Source organism: Melanotaenia boesemani, chromosome 14 (assembly GCF_017639745.1).
Source record: "Melanotaenia boesemani isolate fMelBoe1 chromosome 14, fMelBoe1.pri, whole genome shotgun sequence".
NCBI classification, from domain to species: Eukaryota; Metazoa; Chordata; class Actinopteri; order Atheriniformes; family Melanotaeniidae; genus Melanotaenia; species Melanotaenia boesemani.
Window position 1 is genome coordinate 3,338,976 of NC_055695.1, and position 22,951 is coordinate 3,361,926.

At 39.5% G+C, this 22,951-nt stretch overlaps 3 protein-coding genes across 3 annotated transcripts in view; 1 reads left to right on the forward strand and 2 right to left on the reverse strand.

Moving 5' to 3' along the window:
• Window positions 1-1,901: 1,901 nt before the first annotated feature.
• On the reverse strand, window positions 1,902-7,023 carry LOC121653157 (testis-expressed protein 47-like). The gene is made up of 9 exons (XM_042006433.1): window positions 6,793-7,023; window positions 6,010-6,082; window positions 5,168-5,271; window positions 5,037-5,092; window positions 3,815-3,890; window positions 3,561-3,686; window positions 3,290-3,437; window positions 3,142-3,201; window positions 1,902-2,266 (listed from the first exon to the last, which is right to left on the reverse strand). Exons 1-8 carry the CDS (start codon window positions 6,901-6,903, stop codon window positions 3,164-3,166), a joined length of 732 nt encoding a protein of 243 aa, XP_041862367.1. The 5' UTR covers window positions 6,904-7,023; the 3' UTR covers window positions 1,902-2,266; window positions 3,142-3,163.
• Window positions 7,024-8,158: 1,135 nt separating this feature from the next.
• fam174c (family with sequence similarity 174 member C) lies at window positions 8,159-12,613 on the reverse strand. The gene is made up of 3 exons (XM_042006434.1): window positions 12,195-12,613; window positions 10,317-10,439; window positions 8,159-8,817 (listed from the first exon to the last, which is right to left on the reverse strand). The coding sequence occupies exons 1-3, from the start codon at window positions 12,455-12,457 to the stop codon at window positions 8,814-8,816; spliced, it is 390 nt and encodes a 129-aa protein (XP_041862368.1). The 5' UTR covers window positions 12,458-12,613; the 3' UTR covers window positions 8,159-8,813.
• Window positions 12,614-16,644: 4,031 nt separating this feature from the next.
• si:ch73-60h1.1 (calcium/calmodulin-dependent protein kinase type IV) overlaps window positions 16,645-22,951 on the forward strand; it is a 28,437-nt gene continuing 22,130 nt past the window's right edge. The window contains exons 1-3 of the mRNA XM_042006432.1: window positions 16,645-17,538; window positions 22,335-22,413; window positions 22,640-22,702. Coding sequence (XP_041862366.1) covers window positions 17,432-17,538; window positions 22,335-22,413; window positions 22,640-22,702 — 249 coding nt within the window. The 5' untranslated portion in view covers window positions 16,645-17,431. The remainder of the gene's footprint in view (window positions 17,539-22,334; window positions 22,414-22,639; window positions 22,703-22,951) is intronic.

The following is a 22,951-nucleotide window of genomic DNA, read 5'->3' on the forward strand; positions in this document are numbered from 1 at the left end:
TGGCTGTTGTTTGACTGAAATACAAACCCTGCTGGGTATCACAGAAAACAACAAAACACAATAAGTTTCCATTAAATCAAACAGAGATGTGTTTGTTTGTTTGTGTGTTTGTTTGTTTGTTTGTGACGTGTTGTCTGCTGTCATGGAGAAAGTCCCACTTATTGACAGCACAAGAGAGCATCGGGGTAAATCTCATAGTAATGTTTGAATTTACACTGAGGTTTTAACAGACATGAGGGAAATTCGGGTGTTAAAACTTTGATCTGGGAGGGTTCTAGTTTCTAATGTTTACAGTCGCATTTGAATTAGAACCCTCAATAATTTCTCTCATCATTTGGAGAAGAGCAGCAGAGGAGGTGACGAGCACCTCATACAGGACAAAAACAGATCTATAATGAACCTTCACCTCCTCTGTGAAACACCTGATGAGACAGAGAGAGAGAGGTGGGAACTGAGGACGAGCAAGCATCACACAGTCCCTCTACCAGCTCGCTCTAATTGAAACCCGCCCCTCAGCTCCTCGGGGACCTGTTGTGTTGCTGTTGTTATCGTCTCTCTCAGGGCTGTCTGACTGAGCGAGATGTTATCAGTCATTAGCTCCACGCCCACTCATCATTAACTTGTTACAGTGACACCCACCCCCACCAACACACCCACTGTGACCTCAGAGCCCTCCATCAGCAGTCAGGTTAGGTGTTGTGCTCCTGACAGACCGTACTGTGGGAAAACACCCTGCTGATGGTCTCAGTGATGGTGATGAATGTGACTGACATCATCTACAAAGATAAGAAGAGCACATAATTCAACATGTTCACTGAGCTCATTTGGTTTATTGATCTGTGAGCGACCCTCTGAGAGTCCAGTTCTCTGCAGGGGTGGGTCTACAAGGGGCAGAGATGGGCTGGCACATTTAAAAGAGACCCTTTATTTAAATGAACCCATAAGAGCTCGACGTGACATATGTGTCACATACAGTTTCTAAGATGTTTAGCTTCAATTTATGGTATAAACTTTGCTCAAAATCCTGTTGAACACAATCTGATACTCGTCTTCTGTCCCCTAATAGATACCCAGAAGCAGAAAACCATATTATAATATTTTTAATATATCACATGGAAATAAAAGGTAGATTCCCCCCAAAAATGTAAATTTTTTTGTTCCATTTTTGTTAAAAGGCCAAATAAAAACCTCATATTTAAAAAATTGGACTTGTCTTACCATTTTTTCGTGGGTCGGGCCTTAACGGGTTAAAAAATATTCTATATTCTATATTTGAAGAAAATATTAACTGATTATTACAACTCAAGTTGTCATCTACTGTAAAAAGTAAAGCAAAATTTGGAAAAGCAAATAGCTAACAATATTTTTCCATCAACTATTGTTTGCTTAGGATGATCCTGCATCGTATGTCTTTATCATTCGCAGCGTTCCCATCGAACAAGTTTGATCCGATCAAACATTAAATCAGAAGACATCTTGGCTGATGTCTTTCCTCCTTGGCATTGTGTGAACAGAATGTTGCAGAGCTGCAAAATGACAAAACTTCCCAAGCAGCACCAGGCGGCTGCTTAATTTCCTAAGTCTTCTGAAATCGATGGGGTTTGCATCGACTAAAACAACAGCGCAGCAGTCAAGCGCATTTCTCTTTCTGTGTCCCCGTCCTACAATCATTAACTTACATCTTTCTACCAACACAAACTGGAAATGTGACTTTTATTTTAAAATATTTTTGCCAGCCTTTGAGACACAAAGCCATTTTGAAATAAGTGACCAGACTAGATCATTTACAGTTTTGTACTTTGTGTTCATCAAAAAGCTTTATGATTTGGGTGTTTATAGTCTCCAACCTTTGGGAAAAATATATAAGACAAAAAACAGGCATAAGTTTTAGTTTTTGCTGCTCCAACATGTTCATTAGAAAACCGTTCGTAGCTGTTCTGAAATTCAGTCAACCTGGCAGTTAGTAAAACTGTGGTCCAGAAATTAAATCCATTCATTTGTGATCTTGAACAAGATTTTTATTTATTTTTCTATTTTGTTTTGTGAACTTAGACATGAAACAAGCGGGGAGTATCCAGGGGGAACTGATGAGGAAACGGAGTCTGTCTCCCATAAGGTTCGAACTGCAGATTCAGAACTTTTTATTTAAGTGGTTGTTGTTCACTGCTTTACTTCCTTTGTTTAAATTCAGGCGTATCATCACTGCTTGCCTTCAAATGGACCATTTCATCCACGCATGTTAAAAATCTGATGACTCCAGCCCCATCTGTAAACAACAGTAAAAGTGGGATAATAATAAAGAAACGATCAGTTTTCACATTTTATTTATGCTACCATCACCATTATACGAACAGAAGTGTAAGAAGTTCTGCAGCTGGAGAACTGAATGCATGACCTGAATAAATCGGACTTAAATCTTAAACAACTCCACAGACAGTCACATTTTCAACGTCAGGAAGCAGCAGGAAAGGAAGGTTAATTTACTCAATCATACAACCCAAAATAATAAATGACTCAGAAAAAAAGTGATAAATGTGTTATTTTACCCTGTAATGCTGTATGTACAGTATCATGTCTGATACATACAGTTTCTAATACCCTTTTCATTATTTTATTTTTCATTCTAAACCCTGTTTTATACAAGCTGATGCCTGTCTTCTGCCCCCTAGTGGATACCTTTTGTACTACATTATTTTTGAAACCTCACATGGGGATGAAAGGTAACTATAAAAAGGTTTATTTGAGTTTCTTTTTTTTTTGTTAAAGGGCCGAATAAAGACTTCAGCTTTAAAAAGATTTAATTGTCTCTCCATTTATTCTTAGGTTGGATTTTAAAGGTTTAATTTAATTTAAATAACATAATACAATCAATGCCTGGATTTAAAGAACAAATTTACTTGAAAAGAATAAAAGTAAATGAGTTTGATTGTTCCTGTTACTGCCTGAACTGTTAGTTCTCCATGATAACTGCTGTGACCCGCCACTAATTCAATAAAGACGTGTTCCTGCACAAAGTCTTAAAAGTCTTTGTTCAGTACACATGAAAACACATCTGTCTCAACACAGGAACTAATAAAAAACCACTAGTTAGCCATAATATAACTCTGGAGATAAACAGTGATGGAAATGATGCCGTCTTACCTTTGACCTTTAGTCCGGAAATTTAAATATCGGGAAATAAGGATCTTGGATCGACTTTTCCTGCTAATGAGAACAGCAGCCTCATTGTTTTGCTTCATCACAGAAATGACAAATTCCTTTTTTATTTTCAGGCTGACTTGAATCCTACCAAGTTCCCCGCTGATGTTTAAAGGTGAGCTGTAGATCTCCAGGTGCTGCTGTGGGCTCATAAAATCATCTTGACTCAAAAGCTTCTCCAAAACATTCTGAGAAACGATCAACTCCGTTCTCTCATCTAGCACTGGTCCAGGAAAAGACTTAAAACACAAATAGAAAGTGTGAGAAAGTCTTTCTTAACGTCTCTTTTTAGCAACATGACTGTTTTATGTTTGTTATATCAGAAACAGTCTGATAAGATGATCCAAACGTGGTAAACTCACCCCTGCTGCCAGATGTGTTTTCAGTTCTTGTAGAGCTGAAAGGACTCTGCAGACTAGAGTTTCCGTGTTCTGCTCCTCGTCTCCTTCCACCGCAGCCTTGCTAGCAGCCTGATCTGCTTCCAGCACCTGCAGTCATACCACCGAACACATAGATGAGTGGAAATCCTGCATGTCTGAACCCAACTGAAACTAACTTTCCTCTTAATTTGTCACCCTTTGAATGCACCTGACACCTGAACAGAAACACAGCTAACCTTGTAGTTCCAGTCTTTGAAGAGTCTGCTTTGAAGGCCGTGACCCACGAGGACGATCTTAGCGTCCAGCAATGCACTAAAAGAGATGTGAGAACACACGTGACAGCGCGCACACACAGGTTCACTGTGGCAGAAACGTTTAACCGTTTTTCAAGCTGCAACTTTAGTCATTGGATTTCTGAATATGCAACTAATAAATGTCAAACGTATCTAAAGAAAAGCAGGACAAAGACACACCACTCTGCTCTTTTCCTTACTTTCTTAAAATGAAAATACACCGGATGCTTTCTGGGGCGACCGATGTAAAACATCTGGCCACAGAGCCGTGCTGCTGTAATCTGTGCAGAATGTGTTTTAATCTGCCTAAATAAGCAAAGCAGAAAAATAACTTACTTAAAATAAATTTAAGTAAGACTTCATCTTATTCAGTAATTCCATACGAAACTCATGATAAACACTGAAACAGAAAAAGTAGCTGGAATAAAATTTCTTGGAGTGAAACTACATAAAAATGATGTTGGAAGCGAAACATTCATTTTTAGGTCTAAGTCGCTTTCTGATGATGGTAAAAGGAGATGAGTGACAAACTTCTTCAGCTCTGTTTTCATGGTGAGATCTACGTGTGTGGGTGTTCTTCATGTGTGTGGTTATTAACGTGTTTAGGTTGTCTCTGATTGGCTGGAGGAATTCCTGTGGGGGTGTGAAGCCAAGGTGTAGCTGCCACCACAAGCTTTGGGTTTCTTTGCTTTTGCGTGGGGACCACATGTAGTCCTGTTTTCTGTGTTGGTTCCTGATAGGTTAGCGGACTTGAGGGGAGCAGCCCAGGTCCTGGTTGCGGTCTGCTCCCAGGGTTGGTTTTGTTTGGTCCAGACTTACTTCTCCCTTATTGTTTTTAGTTCCATCAAACTTATGTCTGACAGTAACTTAACTAATGTTTCTTGACTTATTTAATCTATTTGTTTTAAAAAAAATCCATCTAAAGTCTAAATAGTAGAGCACTATTAACAGAAACCGATTTGGTACCAGTTTAGGATTCATCTAAATAAAATAGGGAGAAGACAACCATTGAGCTTGAAAATCACAATTACAAAACCTCACAAGATGCTCTCGTGTTTAGACTTAAAGCAAGCGTTCAGCAGGCGTCATGAACAGGGTTATGTGATGCAGCGTTTCTTAGTAGGAAACACGGCATTAATCTGTTCTAAAACAAAAGGCTGATTACCTCTCTGGCTGTCGAGCCATGTCTTTTAAAACAGAATTTAGGGCTTCTCTTGACCCCTGGAAGAAAAACACACAACAAACTATATGTTAAAGAAAATGACATCATAGAAGTTTCTGAAGACGCGTAACTACCTCAACGACGTGTAACAGGCAGGTTGGATAAATCAGCAGCAGGCCCGTTATCTTTTCCAACGGGAGACGTGTTCTTAACTTAAAGATAAGTTTTCCATAATAATCTGTGAGGAGGCAAACAACATCCGAGTTAACAGAGAACATTGGTCTGTAGAACAGGCTGTAAACACATGCAGTAAAGTCATGAGCTGCTTTTCATTTCCTTTATTTTCCCATGAAAACTGCAGCAATTTATTAAAATGTGCAAACATGAAAGGAAATACAGTTTGTACAATTCTAACAAGATTTAAAGTAAATATTTAGTTTGACCTTTTAGACAAGCTTTTTAAGTAGTCCCAGGTAAACCTCTCCAGGCTCCAGACTTTCCGAGGCTGGTTAAAACCGGTTCTTTGCTAAGTTGATTTTGATGTGCTGACACTAGTTCATCCCTTCAGTTAGGTGCCTTTTTCTGTATCTGTGGATTGATTGGAATACCTCTGAAAATGCTCAGGTACAAGGGCTGGACTGATATAACACCATTCCCAGGCTTTTTATTGTGTCCTTTCTATTCTACTATTTTTAGAAGAATTCCTTCAGCAAAGACCAATAAAACAGTGTTATAAGGATCCCTCACACATTCAAACAAGCAGTAAAAAACTCCAACAAATAAACAGGAGCAGCTTCAGAGTTCAGGTTTAAAAACGTGTTCAGATTTAACACTTATTCCAGCTGATAACTGAAGTCTCCTACATTATTTTCTGGGCTGTGAAATGCATGGAAGCATATTATTTTTCAGCTACCCTAAAGGAAAACTGAATTTAAGTGTTTAAGTCTTTGTAGCTCTAAGATAACTGCCAGCTGACCTCCCAGCTCTGTCCTCCCACCACCATCGAGGGGGAGCCGGGCAACCACCAGCAGCTGCTGTATCACCACATCCTGTGGAGACAAAGGAGAAAAGTCTGAGCTTTGTCATGCTGGTAATCATAATACATCCACAAATGTAGATACATGCTGCATAGCTGAAATAAAAGACTGTTTTATCGCCTACATGATGAGTTGGTTTACATATTTTATAGTATGTTGCTTTTCTTTTTTACTTTCTGCATGATTGCTTGAGAAGAGTTAGTTATGAAAGAAAACTAAAAATGTTTTTTTCTTAAGGAATCATTGAATTCAAACCGCATTTTCTCCCATCATTTTCCTCCTCTGTAGCATCCAATGATGAAATAAACAAGTCCCAGTTTCCTCCTCATTCTTTTCTTCTGCTCCCAGTAAATCAAAGGGCTCCATCGTACTTTTCCACAACTTATCTGAGTCACTGATCGAGTCCAAGCTGTTTGGTGTCCGTTTTTTTTAACAGCTTTTCTCTTTATGGTGTTATAAAACCAAACCTGCTGCACTCTGGTGAGATTCACTCAGAAACCAGCCTCGTGCAGGAAAATGCTTGTTTCAGGTGGTTAAAGTGGAAGGAGGAGCTTTGTAGTCAGATAATGCTTTTCTAAAAACACCAGATCCTTCCTCACGGCTGCATTAATAAGGCTGGTGTAAACGGAAAATTCTGTTCTTCCTGTGATTAAGCATGCATGCTAGCATGGGTAACATCCAAATCTGTGTGCACAATTTGGTGTTTAAGTTTTAAAACGAACCTCTTTCATTTGACTGGAAACCACATGAAACAAAGAGGCTCTGTCGTCTTTTTCCTTCTTCGAGTTTCGCCAAAGAAACGAAAAACTTGTGTTTATCCCTGAAGCGTCCATAACTAACCAACTAACGAACCAAGATAAAGTCTGTTCTAGCTGCTGAACAACGCGTCCTATCCGTTACCAGGACAACCACTGCTGCCAACTCCTCAGTAAGAAAGGTCGCTATTGGCTGTTCTAAAAAGTAGAAAGGATGTCGTGGAAAAGGCTTAACTTAAAAATGTACAGAACAGCGATGATAATAATAAAACAAAATAAAACAAAATAATAATTATGTCAATATTTACTTTTAGCTTAGTTTTTTTTAAGTGTAGTATGTTTTTTAATTGGGAGTCTGGAACAGGTCACCGCACTTTTAACTTTTTAAATATTTTTGTCCACACTCTTCATTAATAGACATTACTGTCTGACGGTGAGCCAGGCAGGATCCTCCAGCAGCAGCGGTGTACGTTTCATTTTCAGCCTGGTCACGAAACAGAGGTGAACGTCGTCTGCTCTGCTGCACAGTAGGTTCCTCACCGGGAAGAGTAACCGACATTCATTCCCGTCTGTCTCCACTAATACCAGAAAGAGAGAGAGAGAGAGAGACGCTAGAGGGGTCTGAAAACTCGCTAAATATAGCGACGAAGTCGCTAAGTTGGCATCACTCCAGACTGCGGGGCTAGCTCGTTATATCAAGTTATATTAAACAACACATTCATTATAATATTAACGTACTTGCACACAGCTGCCTGTCATTTTAACCCACATCTCCTTTTTTGTGTTTAACTTGTTGCTGCCATGAAAATGACAGACAAAATATTCAAACTGATCACGTCTCTGGACTGGCGGTGTGACGGCCCAGTGCTCCCAGTGTAACTGCACAGAAGGAATTTCTCTGCTGGGATTAATAAAAGAACAACAAAATAAAAAAAATAAATAAAACAATAAAGACTTCATCATCATAAACACAGTGCAATAAGTGTATGCTGCACGTTATCCATTTATTTTTCCCTTGTTGCTGAAATGTGCTTCATGTCTTCATGGGGAAAGTCCCGTTTCCAGCGGCATCTGGCGACATCTGCTGGTGAGTTTCTGCTACTGCAGCTTCAGGTATAATCCCACTGATATTTTCAGAAACTTTTATAAGATTAAAAACCTCTTTAGTGAGCCAGCAGCTGTTTTTAATCCTTGTGACATGACAACATGCCTTATTAAAAACTGTTCTGAATCACCGCAGCTGAAGCCTTTTCTTCACTTTGTTTTCCGTAAAAGTGACTCCTGCAGCAGCAACAGGAAATAAAAACACAAGGACTCAGACTGGAAACAGTGCCGTCATTAATATGTTTGGTTTTTTAATCAAAATAATTTCTTGTGTAGAAGAATGAACTTTTTTTTTTTTTGTAAAGAACAAGGCCCCATCACAGAGCCTCCCAAAATATTTAGAAATAAGACATTTATTCAAAAAGTTGCATTTCCATACTTTAAATCTTAATACATCAGAAAATAAATCCCACCACCGGGGTTTTGCAAACACTTGTTTTCTGTGCAGGATGCAGGATGGAGGGGAAATCCTGATGGCTCCCTGCGGCTGCTGTCGGATCCGAACAGCAGCTCGTAGGTCGGGAAACAGTAGTTCAAAGCACAAAGGACAAAGACTCAGACAGGAAAACCACTAAGGAAATTCTTAGAAAAAGACTGAAATAATAATAACAACAATAATGAAAAGAGGACTATTTGGCTTCATGAGGACCCATCGGAGTGTCTACCTCTCAGCAGCAGTTCTACCATCCAACACCACATTTAAAAAAGACTGATTATCCTGCTCCGCGTCTTGGAACAGCTGGAATTTTTGGCATTTTTCAGGTTTCTTTAGTGTCTCTTTGGTCCTTTTCATGTTTTCCTCCAGCAGCTGTTGGTCTTCCGTCAATATCAGCTGATGTCCACGCAGAGGAAGGTCCGATCCACCAGATAAGAGACGGCCGGACTCATCTGGAGACACACGGGATCAATCAGATGTTTAAAGTTCAGTTAAAGGAACATTCCAGGTTTTTCCCCCCTGATCAGCTGACTGACGGCTTTCTGGATTCAGCTCATTCCTTCCTGCTGCTTGTTTCAGAAATCAGGTTGAAAAAAAAATTCTTTAATATATTTGACTGATGCTTGAAAACAGTTTTATTAATATTTTTCAGTTTTCTTCTTCTTCTTTCTAAATGATGATTTTTCCAGATACTTTCTGAAGAATCTTTGCTGATCAGAACTTTTTAAGGGCTGTTTTTAGAGAAATGGATCCAGATCTTTTTGTAATTCTACTTTAAACCCAGTAAGATTGTAAACTGTGTGAAAACAGCAGATTTTTTTATTACAGGATACAATGACTGTTTTTCTTGTTCCTGCTTTTCTAATGACAAATTTAACAGAAATTATACAAATTTTTTTAATATTTTACTTTCTTCTGATATTTTAAAGTATTTTTTCTGGTGCATTGCTGGTAAATTTGAAGCTATCCAATATAATGTATTTACATTTATCATTTATTCTTTATTAATAATTTCTGTAAATAGGTGAATACATTTAGAAGAATTAAAGTAATAGATCATTTGTGGATCTTTGTTTTACTGATTTTTGTTTGAGTGACAGTTCTTATATTTTTACATATCTTATCCTAAAAAAATCTGTTTGATGGGATTAATTAGAATAAATAAAGTGATCGAACCAACACTCACACAGACATTTTCTGTATCTTCCATGTTTTCTGGTTTGATGGATTAATTAGAAGGGAAATTAATAACTAAACCAACTGATATATAAACGACGTGAATAGCTTTATAAAGTAAAGAGCATGAGATCCTAAAACATTTCCTCTAACAATTAAAGAAAAATTATTAAAAGAAAAGTTATTAAAAGTATGACAGACAGAAAGTGGAAGTTAAATAAAAGTGGAAAAATCTTGGTGGTGAATAATTCGACGTGTTGCTGGCTGCAGCTCTGAACCTGGGTGTCGTATTTCTAACCTCAGGATTTTTCCAGACATGAAACGTTTTACTGACAGATAAAAATAATCTGAAATCTTTACAGGATCCAACCGCAGGCCGTAAACATTCTTCCAACTCTTAGTAAAGTCCTGGAAAACCTTTTAGTTAATAATCTGAGTTCCCACATGCCTACAACCTACAACATGGATGCCTGATAAAAACAGAGAAATAAAAACGTTCGCTGTTTGGCCGAGCTGCTCAGAGATAACAGGCTACGACTTCTTTGTGCTCCGCTTCAGGCTCTGTGTATTCAGATAATCTGCATTTTATGCACCGTGTGACCGGTCCTCTGCAGAAACTACACGATCAGCTGACACATGGGTTACCAGAGGCGCATTCAGATGAAGACGTGTGAAACCGGGACATTTTTAACCCACGTCTGCTGCACATAAAGCTCCAGAATCCAGAATCCAGACTGGGATTCAGGACTGCTGGTGTGGTGCGGTGACCTCTGACCTGCGCAGGCGGCGAACTTCATACAGCGTGTCGTCTTCCTCGCTATCCATCGCATCCATCTCCACAGAGTCGTCGTAGTTGGACAGCAGGCCGTATTTCTTCTTCTGGGCCGGTCTCTTCATCCTGACATCATCATCACATAAAGAAAATGATCATTTAGGGGCAGCAGAGCAGAAAGAAAGCAGAGCCACCATGAAGCAGCTCTGAGCTGAATCACGATGAGACAGTAAAAATGGTCCACTGTTGTGTTGCGAACCAGCTGAACCGCAGAGCGAATCCAAGCACATGACAAACAACCGCAGCAGCACCTGAGAGCAGAAACACGAAGAGCTGGAAGAAAAAGCAGCAAAACTGGTTCATGCAGGAAAACTGTGATAAGTTGGGAAGCATTTTAATTCACTTGAAGTTGAGGTAGTTTTTAAGTTTCCTTGTTTATTTAAACATAGTTTTTAGTTACGTCGCCCATGAAGCATGTCCACACACACATATTTATTAAGCTTAGTTTGACACCAGCTAATCTGTAAATAGGTTTAGATTACTTTAAAAATCACTCACAGAACTGTGCAACAGTCTATCTCTTCGTGTCTCACGAGCAGTGAGACTTGCTAGTAATCTCTACTGGTTTTTGTCCATAGTTCTCCAGTTTTATGAAGATCTGTCAAAGGTTTTCTTTTAACATTTTCAGATTTTTCACTCATTTTCAGTCCAGTCCTTCTATCTGATATTTTTGTCTGTTAAGTTGCTTAAATCTGACTTATGACTCATAAGAAAAAAAAAGGTCCCTAACCCAAGAGGTGAACCAGAGTTGTGTCGACACATAAAAGAAAACTTGACCAATAAACTCCTTTTTTAGCAGTCTGTCACAAAGACGCATCATTTGTTCCCGTTTCTTTAGTTTCATGTGTGAAAACCAGCAAAGATCAGACAGTCCGACAGACAGAAAACAGGATTTCAGCAGCAACAAGGTGATTCCCAAACAGCTGGTAGCTGGAAACTTAACTTATCTCAACACGGAGGCAGAAACTGAAGAAGAGTCAGGACTAAAAACCACTACAGCACATGAACAGAATCAAAAAGTCAAGAAGAAATAGGAACAAATTCAGCAAAGACCTGAACCAGGACTGAGAGATACATCTCGACCTTCAGTTGATCTGTTGGAAAAGCCTCATTAGAAATGGTCTCCATGGAAACGTGGCTGTGTTCTTAAGGAAAGGAAACAGGGAGAAAAGGCTGAGGTAGGTCACACGATACAAGAACTGGACTCAAGATCAGTGGAAACGGGTTTGATGGAGGGACGGACCCTCCGCAGAAACTGGACCAAAAAGGGTCTGATGGAGGGACGGATTCTCCGCAGAACCCGTATCTAAATGGGTCTGACGGAGAGATGGATCCTGAACCCGGACCTAAACAGGTCTGACGGAGGGACAGATCCTTTGCAGAATCCGGAACAATGGGCAGAAACCTCCAAATAAGAGCTTTGGAAAGTTTTTTTTTGGAAAGCATCCTCGAGAACTGTTCCTGAAGACGACTTGGAGACATGGCCGTAAGCTTGTCTAAGAGGGTTCAGACTGGGATGAAAAATGCACCTATCTTCTGTTGTTCTGACTAAAAAAAAGAAGAAGAAGAATGATAGCTCAACACTTTGGCACAAATGAGTCCAAAGACTCCAGCTAACAAGATATCAACTGACATCCTGTTGATATGGAACCACATTCAGTCAAACTCCAAAGCAACCCTGACTAATGGTCGTAGAGAGTTAACTGAATCTGGAAATGTTGAAGTATTAATTCAGCTTCCGTCCCATCAGGGTGTTTTTTTTTTTATTATCATTTTTTGTGACATTGTGGAGATAAAATTGTGTGCAGCAGAAGTTCTCACCGCACTGCTCGGACGAGGAAGTAAAGCACTCCGAATACGGTGATGACGATGAGGACGTACATGGCCCTCTGGACCATCGAGCTGTCCACGCCGAAACTACTAAACACAACGTCCGTGGAGTTCCCCTTGCTGGAGTTCGCCACGGTGGGTCTGGCCGTCGTGGTGTTCACTTGTTTCGTGGCGTTGGTCAAATTCTGCGCCGCGGACACGAATATCCAACAAAACGGCACGAGGACCGTTGAAAGAATCCAGCAAAAAGTCATTTTATTACAAGTGAAGAGAGTCGGCGATAAAAGGAGAAGAAAATAACGGACGAAACTTTGAAGCGCTACCGGAACGGATCCGTTTTTCACCCACACGTCGTTTGGCTGAAGTCTGACGCGGCTTGTTGACAGAGTAAAAACCCCAGCAAGGAAGTTCCTGTACCACCACCGGTGACGTCAGAGCGTCGAGCGTGATGCATTCACAAGACCTCGGAAGTTTTAATTTCACACCCAGTAGCGCCAATTTCCTCTTGTACTGTAACACCTGAAGCTTAATCTATAATAATAATAATAATAATAATAATAATAATAATAATAATAATTTTGCCCATGCTTTGCTTAATCTTACATGCGTCCTGGTTCGTTTTGATTGGTTGGCTGGTAATAGGTAATTGGCTGCTGTCATTCAAAGTTATCTAAGGGAACAAAAGGCGTTTTTTTTTCAGGAATTATCAATACCAAGGAAAAATTAGACAAAAGTGTACAAAAGGCAAGATAAGGGTATTTGTATAGCATACAGGACAATTCAAAGTGCTTTACAAAAAACATTAAAAGCATAACATATGGTGTAAAGAAAGCATTCAGAAGTAAAGGCAGCAACAAATAGCAAAAATCACAATAAAATGATAAATTAATGTTTTTAAACTGGATTTAAAAGTGTCTATATTTGGTGAAAGTTTAATCTCCACTGGCAGTTTGTTCCACTTGTTTGCAGCATAACAGCTAAATGCTGCTTCTCCATGTTTAGTCTGGACTCTGGTCTGGACTAGTTGACCAGAGTCTTTGGATCTAAGAGCTCTGCTAGGTTTATATTCTCTGAACATATCACAGATGTATTCTGGGCCTAAACCGTTCTGGCATGTAAACAATCAGAAGGGTTTTAAAATCTATTCTGTGACTGACTGGAAGCCAGTGTAAAGATTTCAAAAGTGGTGTGATGTGTTCAGATCTCTTAGTCCTGGTTAAAACTCTAGCAGCAGCGTTTTGGATGAGCTGCAGATGTTTAATGCTCTTTTTATTAAAAGTTTGTTAAAAGTTCAGATTTCATTGATGACTGTTTTTCAGCAACTTTCTCTTCTTTCTTTCTTTTTCAAAGTAATGTGCAGCTGTTTTTCTTTGGTCTGGTAAACAACAAATACTAATTGATGTTTGTTGTTAACAGTAAAACAAAAAGCAAACCTGTCAGTAGAACTTTTTCTTCTCTACTGCGCATCGCAAACGCAGATGTTGAAAAAGGGAGATTTCACTTCGAACTTCTAACTTCCGAGGTACACTGACGCACATCAGGCTCATCACGTTGGTGTTTTTGCCGTCTTGTCTTCTCTTATCTTTTTACCTGTAACTTAGAAATCAATCCCAGCAAAACCTTTTAAGGGTGTCTCAGTTCCTCAAATGCACCTGGGGGAGAGAGAGCGGAGGCTGAAGGGGAGGACTACAGAGACACACCTGAGCATCTTTGGTGGAAGGAGATGCTCAGGTGATGTCTGAAGACTACGAAATCCCTTTGTACACAGTAAACTTTTATCACAATACACAAATAAAATGTGTGCAATAAATCGAAATACGTACACAAACCAAACTTACATATATACACCTTTAATGTTCTTTTAAAAAATCTATGATACAAGAAAAGGAATCAAGGATAATTGTTGTATAATTATGGCCTTTTACTGCCACCTCGTGGTCAGAGTATTAACTGCACCAACAACAATATGAGAAAAGGACCAACAAGTATAAGACAAAAAACTAATTCTGACAGATTCAAAATGCTCTTTTAGATACTTTAAAGAGACAAATCGAGCAAAATTTAGAAAATTAAAGTCAAGAGAATTAACACAATTACCTGTGAAAAGGTGGAAGGGTCATGGAAAGAGATCATTCTTGTGTCTGTCAGGGTGGGGGTCTTCCTTTATTAGCAGGGTGGAGGGGCCTTAAGTTTGTGTTCGGTTTTTCTTTTTCAAACTAAATAAAAAAAACTAATTTTTGAACAAATATATATAAAGTTAAGAGTATGACACAATGATGATGAGATGTTAAACAGCAAAAGCTACACTTTTATTTGCTGTGTTGTCATGGTGATACTCCTCTCTCACCTTGACACCACTGAGAAGCATCAGAGTGAAATAAAACTTCAAACTGGAGAGGCAGCGTTCAGCTTTTATGCTCCTCACATGTAGATCAAACTCCCAGAAACCTGCAGGTCTGCTGACTCAGCAGTTTTACATTAGGGTTAAAAACTTTTCTATTTGCTGCCTTTCATCAGAACAACTGTTAATTCTTCACACTGGAACTTTATTTCCAGCATTTTATCTATTTTATTTGAGCTTTTTTCTGTTTTTATTTAATTTCTTTCATTTCTTTTTTAAGTTTGCTTTTAATACCCTTGTTGTTGCTTCCTGCTGTAATGCTTTTAATGTTTTATGTAAAGCTCTTTGAATTGTCCTGTACATGAAATGTTTTATACAAATAAACCTGCCTTGCCCCCCAACTGTCAGAAGGGGTCATTTTGACACCCTGTCAGTGCAACATTAAAAAGAAAATGATAAAGGTGGCCTTTACAGAGACCAGTTTATTTTCCTTTAATCATTTTTTTTATCTTTCAGAAGTAGACAAAGCTTCAGTAAATAAATAATTAATTGATTAGCATTTTGGCTTGTATTTCAAATAGAAAATGTCAAATACTTACTAGCTTACAACATTCACTTATCGGCAAACATATAACTGAATTAAATTATTTTTTTAAAAATGTGCTTATATTTCTTATTAATTACTGGAGGGAGAACGATCAGAAAAAAGCATCATATAAGGAAACTGGATGCCAGCTGATTATGATTGTATCACATGATGAACGCACACCAGTTCATTCTGCATCGACCTGCATCCGGTGCAGCCATGTCCAAAACGTTATAAAACACCACAACAGGCTGTCTTAATTGTAGCTAGATATAAATGCTGCTTCAACATCTGGTCCGGGATGCCTGAACCTGGTCCTTCTGTAGTAGGAAGAGCTGATCATTTCTCCCCATCTCAGTCTTCCTCGTTCATTTGTTGACCAAACCTCATCCTGCATTCATTCTTCATCTGTTCATAATCTGTCCAAATAATGTTGTAACCCAACATTTATTTACCGGATCATGTTTACATTCTGGACCTGATCCAGCAGGTTGGAAATATTGGGGTACTGGGTGGGCTGTTGGGCCTTTTGGGGTTTTTCTCAGTGACCCTGTGGCTTGGCCGAGGTCTGTGCTCTCTGAATGTGTCTGTTGCAAATATTTCTCCAGATTATTAACATAAAGATATTTTATTTCTCATGTCCGGTGTGAGGGTTTGTTAGAGAGAGGACTAAATCATTTCCTCTCCTGGTATATTTTTACCTGTGGTTACTAAGGTGCTGCTATGTAGTTGCTAAGGTGATGCTACCTGTTACCTTGGGTTGTGTTGTTCTTTGGTTTCCAAGATGTTGCTAAAGTGTTGTTCTGTCTTTTCTGGGGTGTCTTTGACACCTTTATTTACAAAGGTTGTAGCTTCTTGCACTTGCACAAGTTTAGAAATTATGATGTATTATGACTCTTCTTCGGTCTCTACTGCCTATATTGTTAGATTTCAGCTTCATTTATGGTCCTGACATGAATTCATAATTGTCTGCTCCCTTCACAGACATTTTAATTGTTTATCATTGTAAATCATCAAATTTTGTTCAGTTAGAATTAAAAAACAAATGGACAGGTTGAACAGTGTCATTTATGGTGAATGGGAAACAAATAATAGATATTGGTTAATTATTAGGCAAATAAGTCATTTAACTAATCTTTACGGGTTTTTTAGATTATGGAAGAATGCTGGGCCTTCTGGGTCATTTTAAGGATTTTAGCATGTGACCGAAGAAACGTAAATAAAAGGAACCTCTCCGTTTCAGGACACAATGAAACGAGCTGATCTGAGGAGAAATGCTCATATAACTGTGTGAGTTGCTGGTTTGATTCCTGCTGGATCAAAGCTTCCAGATGTCACGCTAATGTACATTTATGTATTTGGGTTATTTCTGTATTTAGACCGCTGACAGGAGCCTCACTGACTGACAGAACAGCGGTCCAATAGGAGCGCAGATAACCTCCTGAGGAAACACGTGATTGGTTGATGGGAAGGCGGAGGGGCGGGGCTGTGAGATTACAGCAGCATCTCTCTCCGCGCAGATCCAGCGGACATCTGGAGCAGCCCTGCCTGGGAATCAAACCCTCCAGCTACGAACACCGACATCCCGCACCGAGCCAGCCCGGGTTTTGCTGTCTGTTTCCGGCTGAGGCGCAGCAGCGCTGCGGTGTTGTTGTCGCCTCGAGGGCTGGATTTCCACCGGGAGGCTGCTGCGCTCCGGAGAGACAGATGGACCGTCTCTACCGGTAAAAACAAGGAAATAATCAGACTGAAATCCGGGAGGAGGGTGATGAACTGAACTGATCCGAGATCTGACAGGTTTTGAGGCCCGATGGAAGCTGCGACACATCTGGACTTGGTGCGTCTGGATTCTGGTCTAGGCTTCCTTCTGGAATAAATAAATAATAATAATAATAAAAAACAACAACAACAACAAAAAAAAAACAAAAAACAAAAACAAACTGCGAACCGGAGGTTCGGTGTATTATAATTTTTTTCTTTAGTTTTTTCTGATCTTCTCGCAGACACCTTAAACGGTCCTGATTGAGAGTTTGAGGGAGCAGGCGGATCCTCCCCCCTCCTCCCCTGCTGGTCTGGATTAGAGCCCATCAGGATCATGAATCATCCCCCCTCTGCTGCTCTAATCTGGGCTTTATCGAGCTGGATTTACATCTGAGATCTGATCTGGATTACTGTGCTCCTGGTTCCGATCGGGTCACATCTGACCCGGTCTGAACCGGTCCTTGCTCTGGTGTAATCTTGAACTCGGTCCTGGTCCGTGCGGTGCTGGTTTTGGCGGGGTGGGGGAGTCCTGCTGTCATCATGCCGACGTCCCGGCCTGGTTCGGAGCCGGTGGAGTTCTGGGTGGACGGATCGAGGCGGGACGGGACGGTGGAGGACTTCTACACCTTGAGCTCCGAGCTGGGCAGGTCTGGACCACATTATTAGGGGTGAAACGGGGTAACTGATGAGTTGATGTAAACAATTGAGTGGGCCAAGCTGCCCACATGGGGGGTCCATGTGATCCTGCTCAGACCAGGATTAACTTTGGCAGCTCTTCATAATCCAGCCCGCGATTTACAGGGTAACTCAGCAGGATCAGGTACCAATAAAATCCGAACTGGTCCCACTGCCTTCACGGGGGGTGAAGCATAGATGGTGCAGCATGCAGGACTTAAAAAAAACTGGGGCTTGTCTGGCAAAAGTGATGCCAGGAACCTTTTCCTGCTCATGCTGTGAAGGGTCGTGTCACTGGGCTTCGTTAGGGTTAAACTTTATGCGTCCATATTTATTCTGCATAATTAACACCCAGAAGCAGTTTTCTAAGTGACTCTAGCGCAGCCAGAGGCAGACATAATTGTTTATTCATAATTTGTTGTCAGCTGTAGCTCCTCGTGCGGCCATTAGTGGAGCCTAATCAGATGATGGAAGACAGTAAGTCATCCATGATGATGGAAGTCCAGCTTCAAACATGAAGTTATAAACAATTACAAAACAATTCACTTTGTTTATTGATATTTAATTTAATTTGCCCTCATGTTATAATTAGACGAATTAATTTGACAAATGTCTTCTGTTGTCTGATATATAAGAATGAATCTTTTCTAACAGTTTGATTAATCAGTTCTTGTGTTTTAATTTTTTTTATTATTTGACAAGTAATTAATATATTTGTTAATCTATCTATCTATCTATCTATCTATCTATCTATCTATCTATCTATCTATCTATCTATCTTTCTATCTATCTATCTATCTATCTATCTATCTATCTATCTATCTATCTATCTATCTATCTATCTATCTATCTATCTATCTATCTATCTATCTATCTATTTGTCTATCTGACTGTCTGTCTGTCTATTTGTTGACATATATTTGACAAATATTTCTACATTTTTCTAAGGTTTCTTCAAGAATGTAAAAATTCTGTTGGATATTTTCTACTATTTCTACATTTTTTAAATCATATTTACACATTTTACTGCATTTACACATTATAATGGCAATTTTAAAATAATTTATTATATTTTTTCTGGTTGTTAAGATTTTTAGTCATAATAGTGAAGATACAGGCTACAAGGATATCCTCAACAAGCACCACATGAAATAAAGTATTCCTGTTCTGTCTATTGAATAAAACAGAAAATGACTTGTGATGCTGCAGGATTCCCAGAGTTTCCTGCATAAAAACAACATTTAAATATCAAATTTAATTGGATATTTTAATGGCATTTATACAAAGATTAGAATTTATTTACAATATTACACTTATATAAATAAATATATATATATATATATATATATATATATATATCAAAGCATTTAATAAATTTTATAAACCGATTTTTGACACTAAATACAGAAATTCTGTCCACAGAGAGAGAATTTTGTTCCCTGCTGTTTGGTGGATGATGTCACCCTGCAGAAATACTGTTAGAGGGAAAAGTCCTTTTGAAATAAGTGATCTAAGACATGGAGTTTTAAGTATTTCCTGATACTTTGGGTTTCTGTTCCTGAGTCAGCTGTAGGAGTTTCACTGTATGAGTCATTAGTGTTTTATTAGTTCACTCCAGTGGTCCCCAGCCCCGGGGCCGGGCCCCTTCAGGGATCAACAAATAGATGTGTGAGATGATTAAAGAGAGAGAAAATATGGAAAACCCTTTAATCTCCCCCCAGGTTTTAGATTTTTCTCTGGTTTTATCTGATTTGAGTTTTATGAAACTTTAATGAAGCATTTAATGTTAAAGAAGAAAATTTTATCTTTAACAAGTTGCAGTTGCAATGATTTATAAAAATATATATAAACATAAATATAAAGTGAATATTTGGTCCGAGCAGCTTTATTCTTCATCCCAGTCTGAACCCCCTTAGAGAAGCTTTCTGCCATGTCTCTAAGTCGTCTTCAGGAACAGTTCTCCAGACTTTCCAAAGCTCTTCTTTGGGTGTTTCTGCCATTTGTTGTGGTCTATGTCCAGGTGATCCCACTCTGCTTCAGTAATGTTGAAGTCCGGGTTCTGGGGAGGATCCATCCCTCCGTCAGGCTCGTTGAGGTCCGGGTTTTTTGGGAGGATCCATCCCTCCGTCAGACCGATTGAGGTCCGGGTTCTAGGGAGGATCCATCCCTCCGTCAGTAGTTAAGTGGCTTACCAAGGGAAAAAGACCCCACATTCCTCTCCAAATGTAAAAATAGATAAAAAAAAAACACTTATTTTACATTTACATGAGCTGACAATGTTTTCACACTTTAACTTCAGCAAAGGGTGTGAATATTTTCTGTCCACTGCTTACTGTCCCGTGTTTGCTGGTTTGTGGTGCATTCAGTGTCATTAACAGTGAAAGAAACCAGCTTACAGTCAGATCTCCAAGTCTTTGTTTACTGTTGATCTTTGTTTACATCAGACAGTGTGGGACTGGGCTGTGTGTGTATGTGTGTGTTGTTTGTTTGCATCTCAGTAAACAAGAAATGGTAAACTGATGTCACGGTGAATTCTAACATGTGAGCACATCGCCACCAGCTCTGTTACCAGGTGTCTTGTTGCCACGGAGACCAGCAAGGACTCTTTGTGTGTGTGTGTGTCATTGCTTTCAGAGCGATCTGTTTCCTCCATCTGTCCCAGCAGAAGACCAGATCCCCCTAAAACTCACACTAACACACCCTGGATGTCATGATTTTTATAACTCAAGTGAACCTACTTCAATTTAGTCTCATTTAAGTTAAACGAAGTCTTGATGCTAAAATTCAAGGGTTGCTAAGCTGTTGGGAATCTATGTTCGATCTGTGTTTCCTCGGTAAGTGTGATACGCTGAAGCCTCCATTTCTGCTAATGCACTCATTGGTTTGCAGGTGTGTGTATGATGGAGAAAAAGATCACTCATTGTGTTGAATAGCAGAGGCTGTAAGAATGTGTGTGTGATTGAATGAACAAGAAAGATGAACTTCATGTAGCCGAGGTCAAAATGCACCACAGAGATGGGAAACATTTATAACTCGTTGAAGACTCTGTGACGTAACATGTTCCTGATCTAAACCAGATCTAAACCGGATTCAGATCTCTGTCTGGTTTTCTGTCCTTGTTAACAGAGAAACTAGTTCAGTTCCATAAATATCATAGTACTGAGTGGCCCAGTACTTTCATTTTCAAATGACATTGTCATTCACCCAGCTTTAGGAATAAATAACACATAAAAAAGAAAGATAATAAATAGATGATTGAATAGCTACATATAAGAATAAGATAAAAAATAAAATCAACTAAAAAACCGAAGTACAAACTGACAAAAAAAACACGAAACTGAGATTGTTAAACCTTGGAATGAAATTCTCTGAACCTGCTGGAGACTACAGGTACTTTTCTAAACAGTAGTGTTCAATACAGAAAATTAAAGTTATTGCTTTGATTGGCTTACAGCTCTCATTCATTCTCAGCATCAGAGTAAATATTCCAAAAACTTTATTCTAGGGCGAATTCACACTGGCGCTGTTTGGTCCGCTTCCACAGATAGTACAGTCCGTTTGGAGCAGCATGAATGCTCATTCGCACTCTGGTGTGGACCAAAGAAGTGATCTCTGGTCCACGTGGGGTCTTGGTTCACTTGCAGTGTGAAAGCAAATGGAACCAGTAAACCAAAGAGAGCAACATGGTGGATATCTGGCTGCCTCTCCTGCTGCTCATACTAGACAGATTCTGGTGAATACTGGATCAGGTTTGAACACCAAAGTAAAGACAGAAACCCCAAGACTGAATAAATTTATTGGTGCGCCATTGTTTACTCGCGGTGAACAAGCCATTTTCAGTCCTGGTTAATCAATGACCTGGATTTTCTTCTTCTTTCTACTTAGTCCTTGGTAATTCTGTGGAATATCACCCTCTAGCAAAGAGCTACTGAATCTGCGTTGTTACGGTCGTTTGGTCCACTTGAGTAAAGTGCAGTGTGAAAGCAAACCAAAGCACACTGAGGTGCAGAATTGTGCATTTCACACCCAGTCAAATCGAGTCCCCCTGACTATCCTGGTGTGAATGCACCCCTCAAGATGCAAACTGGAGGAGCTTTTTTCTGATCTAAAGCAGACTGTGGATTCAGCAAATCAACACAGGCCTGTTTTAAAAACCCAGTTTTCAGACCCTTTTAAATAGACCTAAAGGCCTTGATCATCTTTGAAGCAGTCATGAAATTTGACTGCTCCACTCTTAAAGTTCTCCATCTTACAGATAGCATCACCCAGTGAATAAGGAACTTTCCAAGATCATCTTACATCTACCAAATATAGTAGTGCTGCTCAACCCAACTCCTACAAGGCCATCTTAAACACATCCTCCAGTTTGGAGTCCCTGTGTTTCCTTGAGAGAACCCATGGGGAGTACATTCCTGTAGACATTTGAGTCACATCGTCTTCCTCCGGTGGAAACATGACTGATCTTTGCTGGTGCAACCAAATGTCTAAATGGTCTGATTCACCTGGTAGAATTCCTGCAGTGGGAAAAAATATGAACTCCTGTTTTCTCCTAGTATCAGGAGGAACCAGGAAGTGTTGAATTGGTACCTGATGATAAAATAACTCGTACTGGTAATTGAATAGAACGATTACAGAAGCCGGTTTTCCTTCAGTACAAAAAGATTTAACCAACATTTGTTTTTGCTAAGTCATTTTCCTTATATTCCTGACATCAATGGTCTCGCTTGTTCTGGCAGCATTTAGACAAACTACTTGTTTTATGTTTCAGAGGAGCAACATCCATCGTGTATCGCTGTGAGGAGAAACAGGCCCAGAAACCCTACGCCGTCAAGGTCCTCAAGAAGACGGTCAGATCCCACAAGATGGATTTATCATAACTAATATCATATTTACATTAAGGCCAATCTTCAGTTATGCTAATTAAATTAGCTAAAATGCTAATGAAGATGTCATCTGGTAAATTTAAAGCTGGAAGTGCTCCTGATAGGAGAACTTATAAATGTAGGACTTTCTTTTTCCTCTGTTTCCAGTCTTTGTGTTGCCAGTACTCTGATGTCTTTTCTTCTGTTGCAGATTGACAAGAAAATCGTTCGTACTGAAATCGGTGTCCTGCTGCGTCTTTCCCACCCAAACATTGTAAGTATCCAAACTCCCAGTAATTTTTTAAATCTTCACCAATGCTCTTTGAAAAAGCAGAAATCCATGTGTACAAAACCTCATCAGTGACAATTACAGAGCACAGTGGACTCGTCACAGTGATGTGTAAAGACTGCAGCTCTAGTCCAAGTCATCTCTTTAGCGTAACAAACACCAATTGTTGCCATGCTTTTAGCTTAAATGGGATTAATTAAAGTTAGGACTAGTCTGTGTGGTGGCTCAAGTCAT

What these genes read in the sequence shown, in the direction of transcription:
- LOC121653157 (XM_042006433.1), bottom strand. Translation starts at nt 6,903, where the DNA reads ATGGACGCTTCAGGGATAAACACAAGTTTTTCGTTTCTTTGGCGAAAC. An exon ending in GCCTGTTACACGTCGTTGAG is followed by an intron (nt 5,093 to 5,167) that starts GTAGTTACGCGT and finishes TTTTTCTTCCAG; the next exon opens with GGGTCAAGAGAAGCCCTAAA. An exon ending in AAACACATCTGGCAGCAGGG is followed by an intron (nt 3,438 to 3,560) that starts GTGAGTTTACCA and finishes TTGTGTTTTAAG; the next exon opens with TCTTTTCCTGGACCAGTGCT.
- fam174c (XM_042006434.1), bottom strand. Translation starts at nt 12,457, where the DNA reads ATGACTTTTTGCTGGATTCTTTCAACGGTCCTCGTGCCGTTTTGTTGG. An exon ending in TTCCTCGTCCGAGCAGTGCG is followed by an intron (nt 10,440 to 12,194) that starts GTGAGAACTTCT and finishes TGATGATGTCAG; the next exon opens with GATGAAGAGACCGGCCCAGA.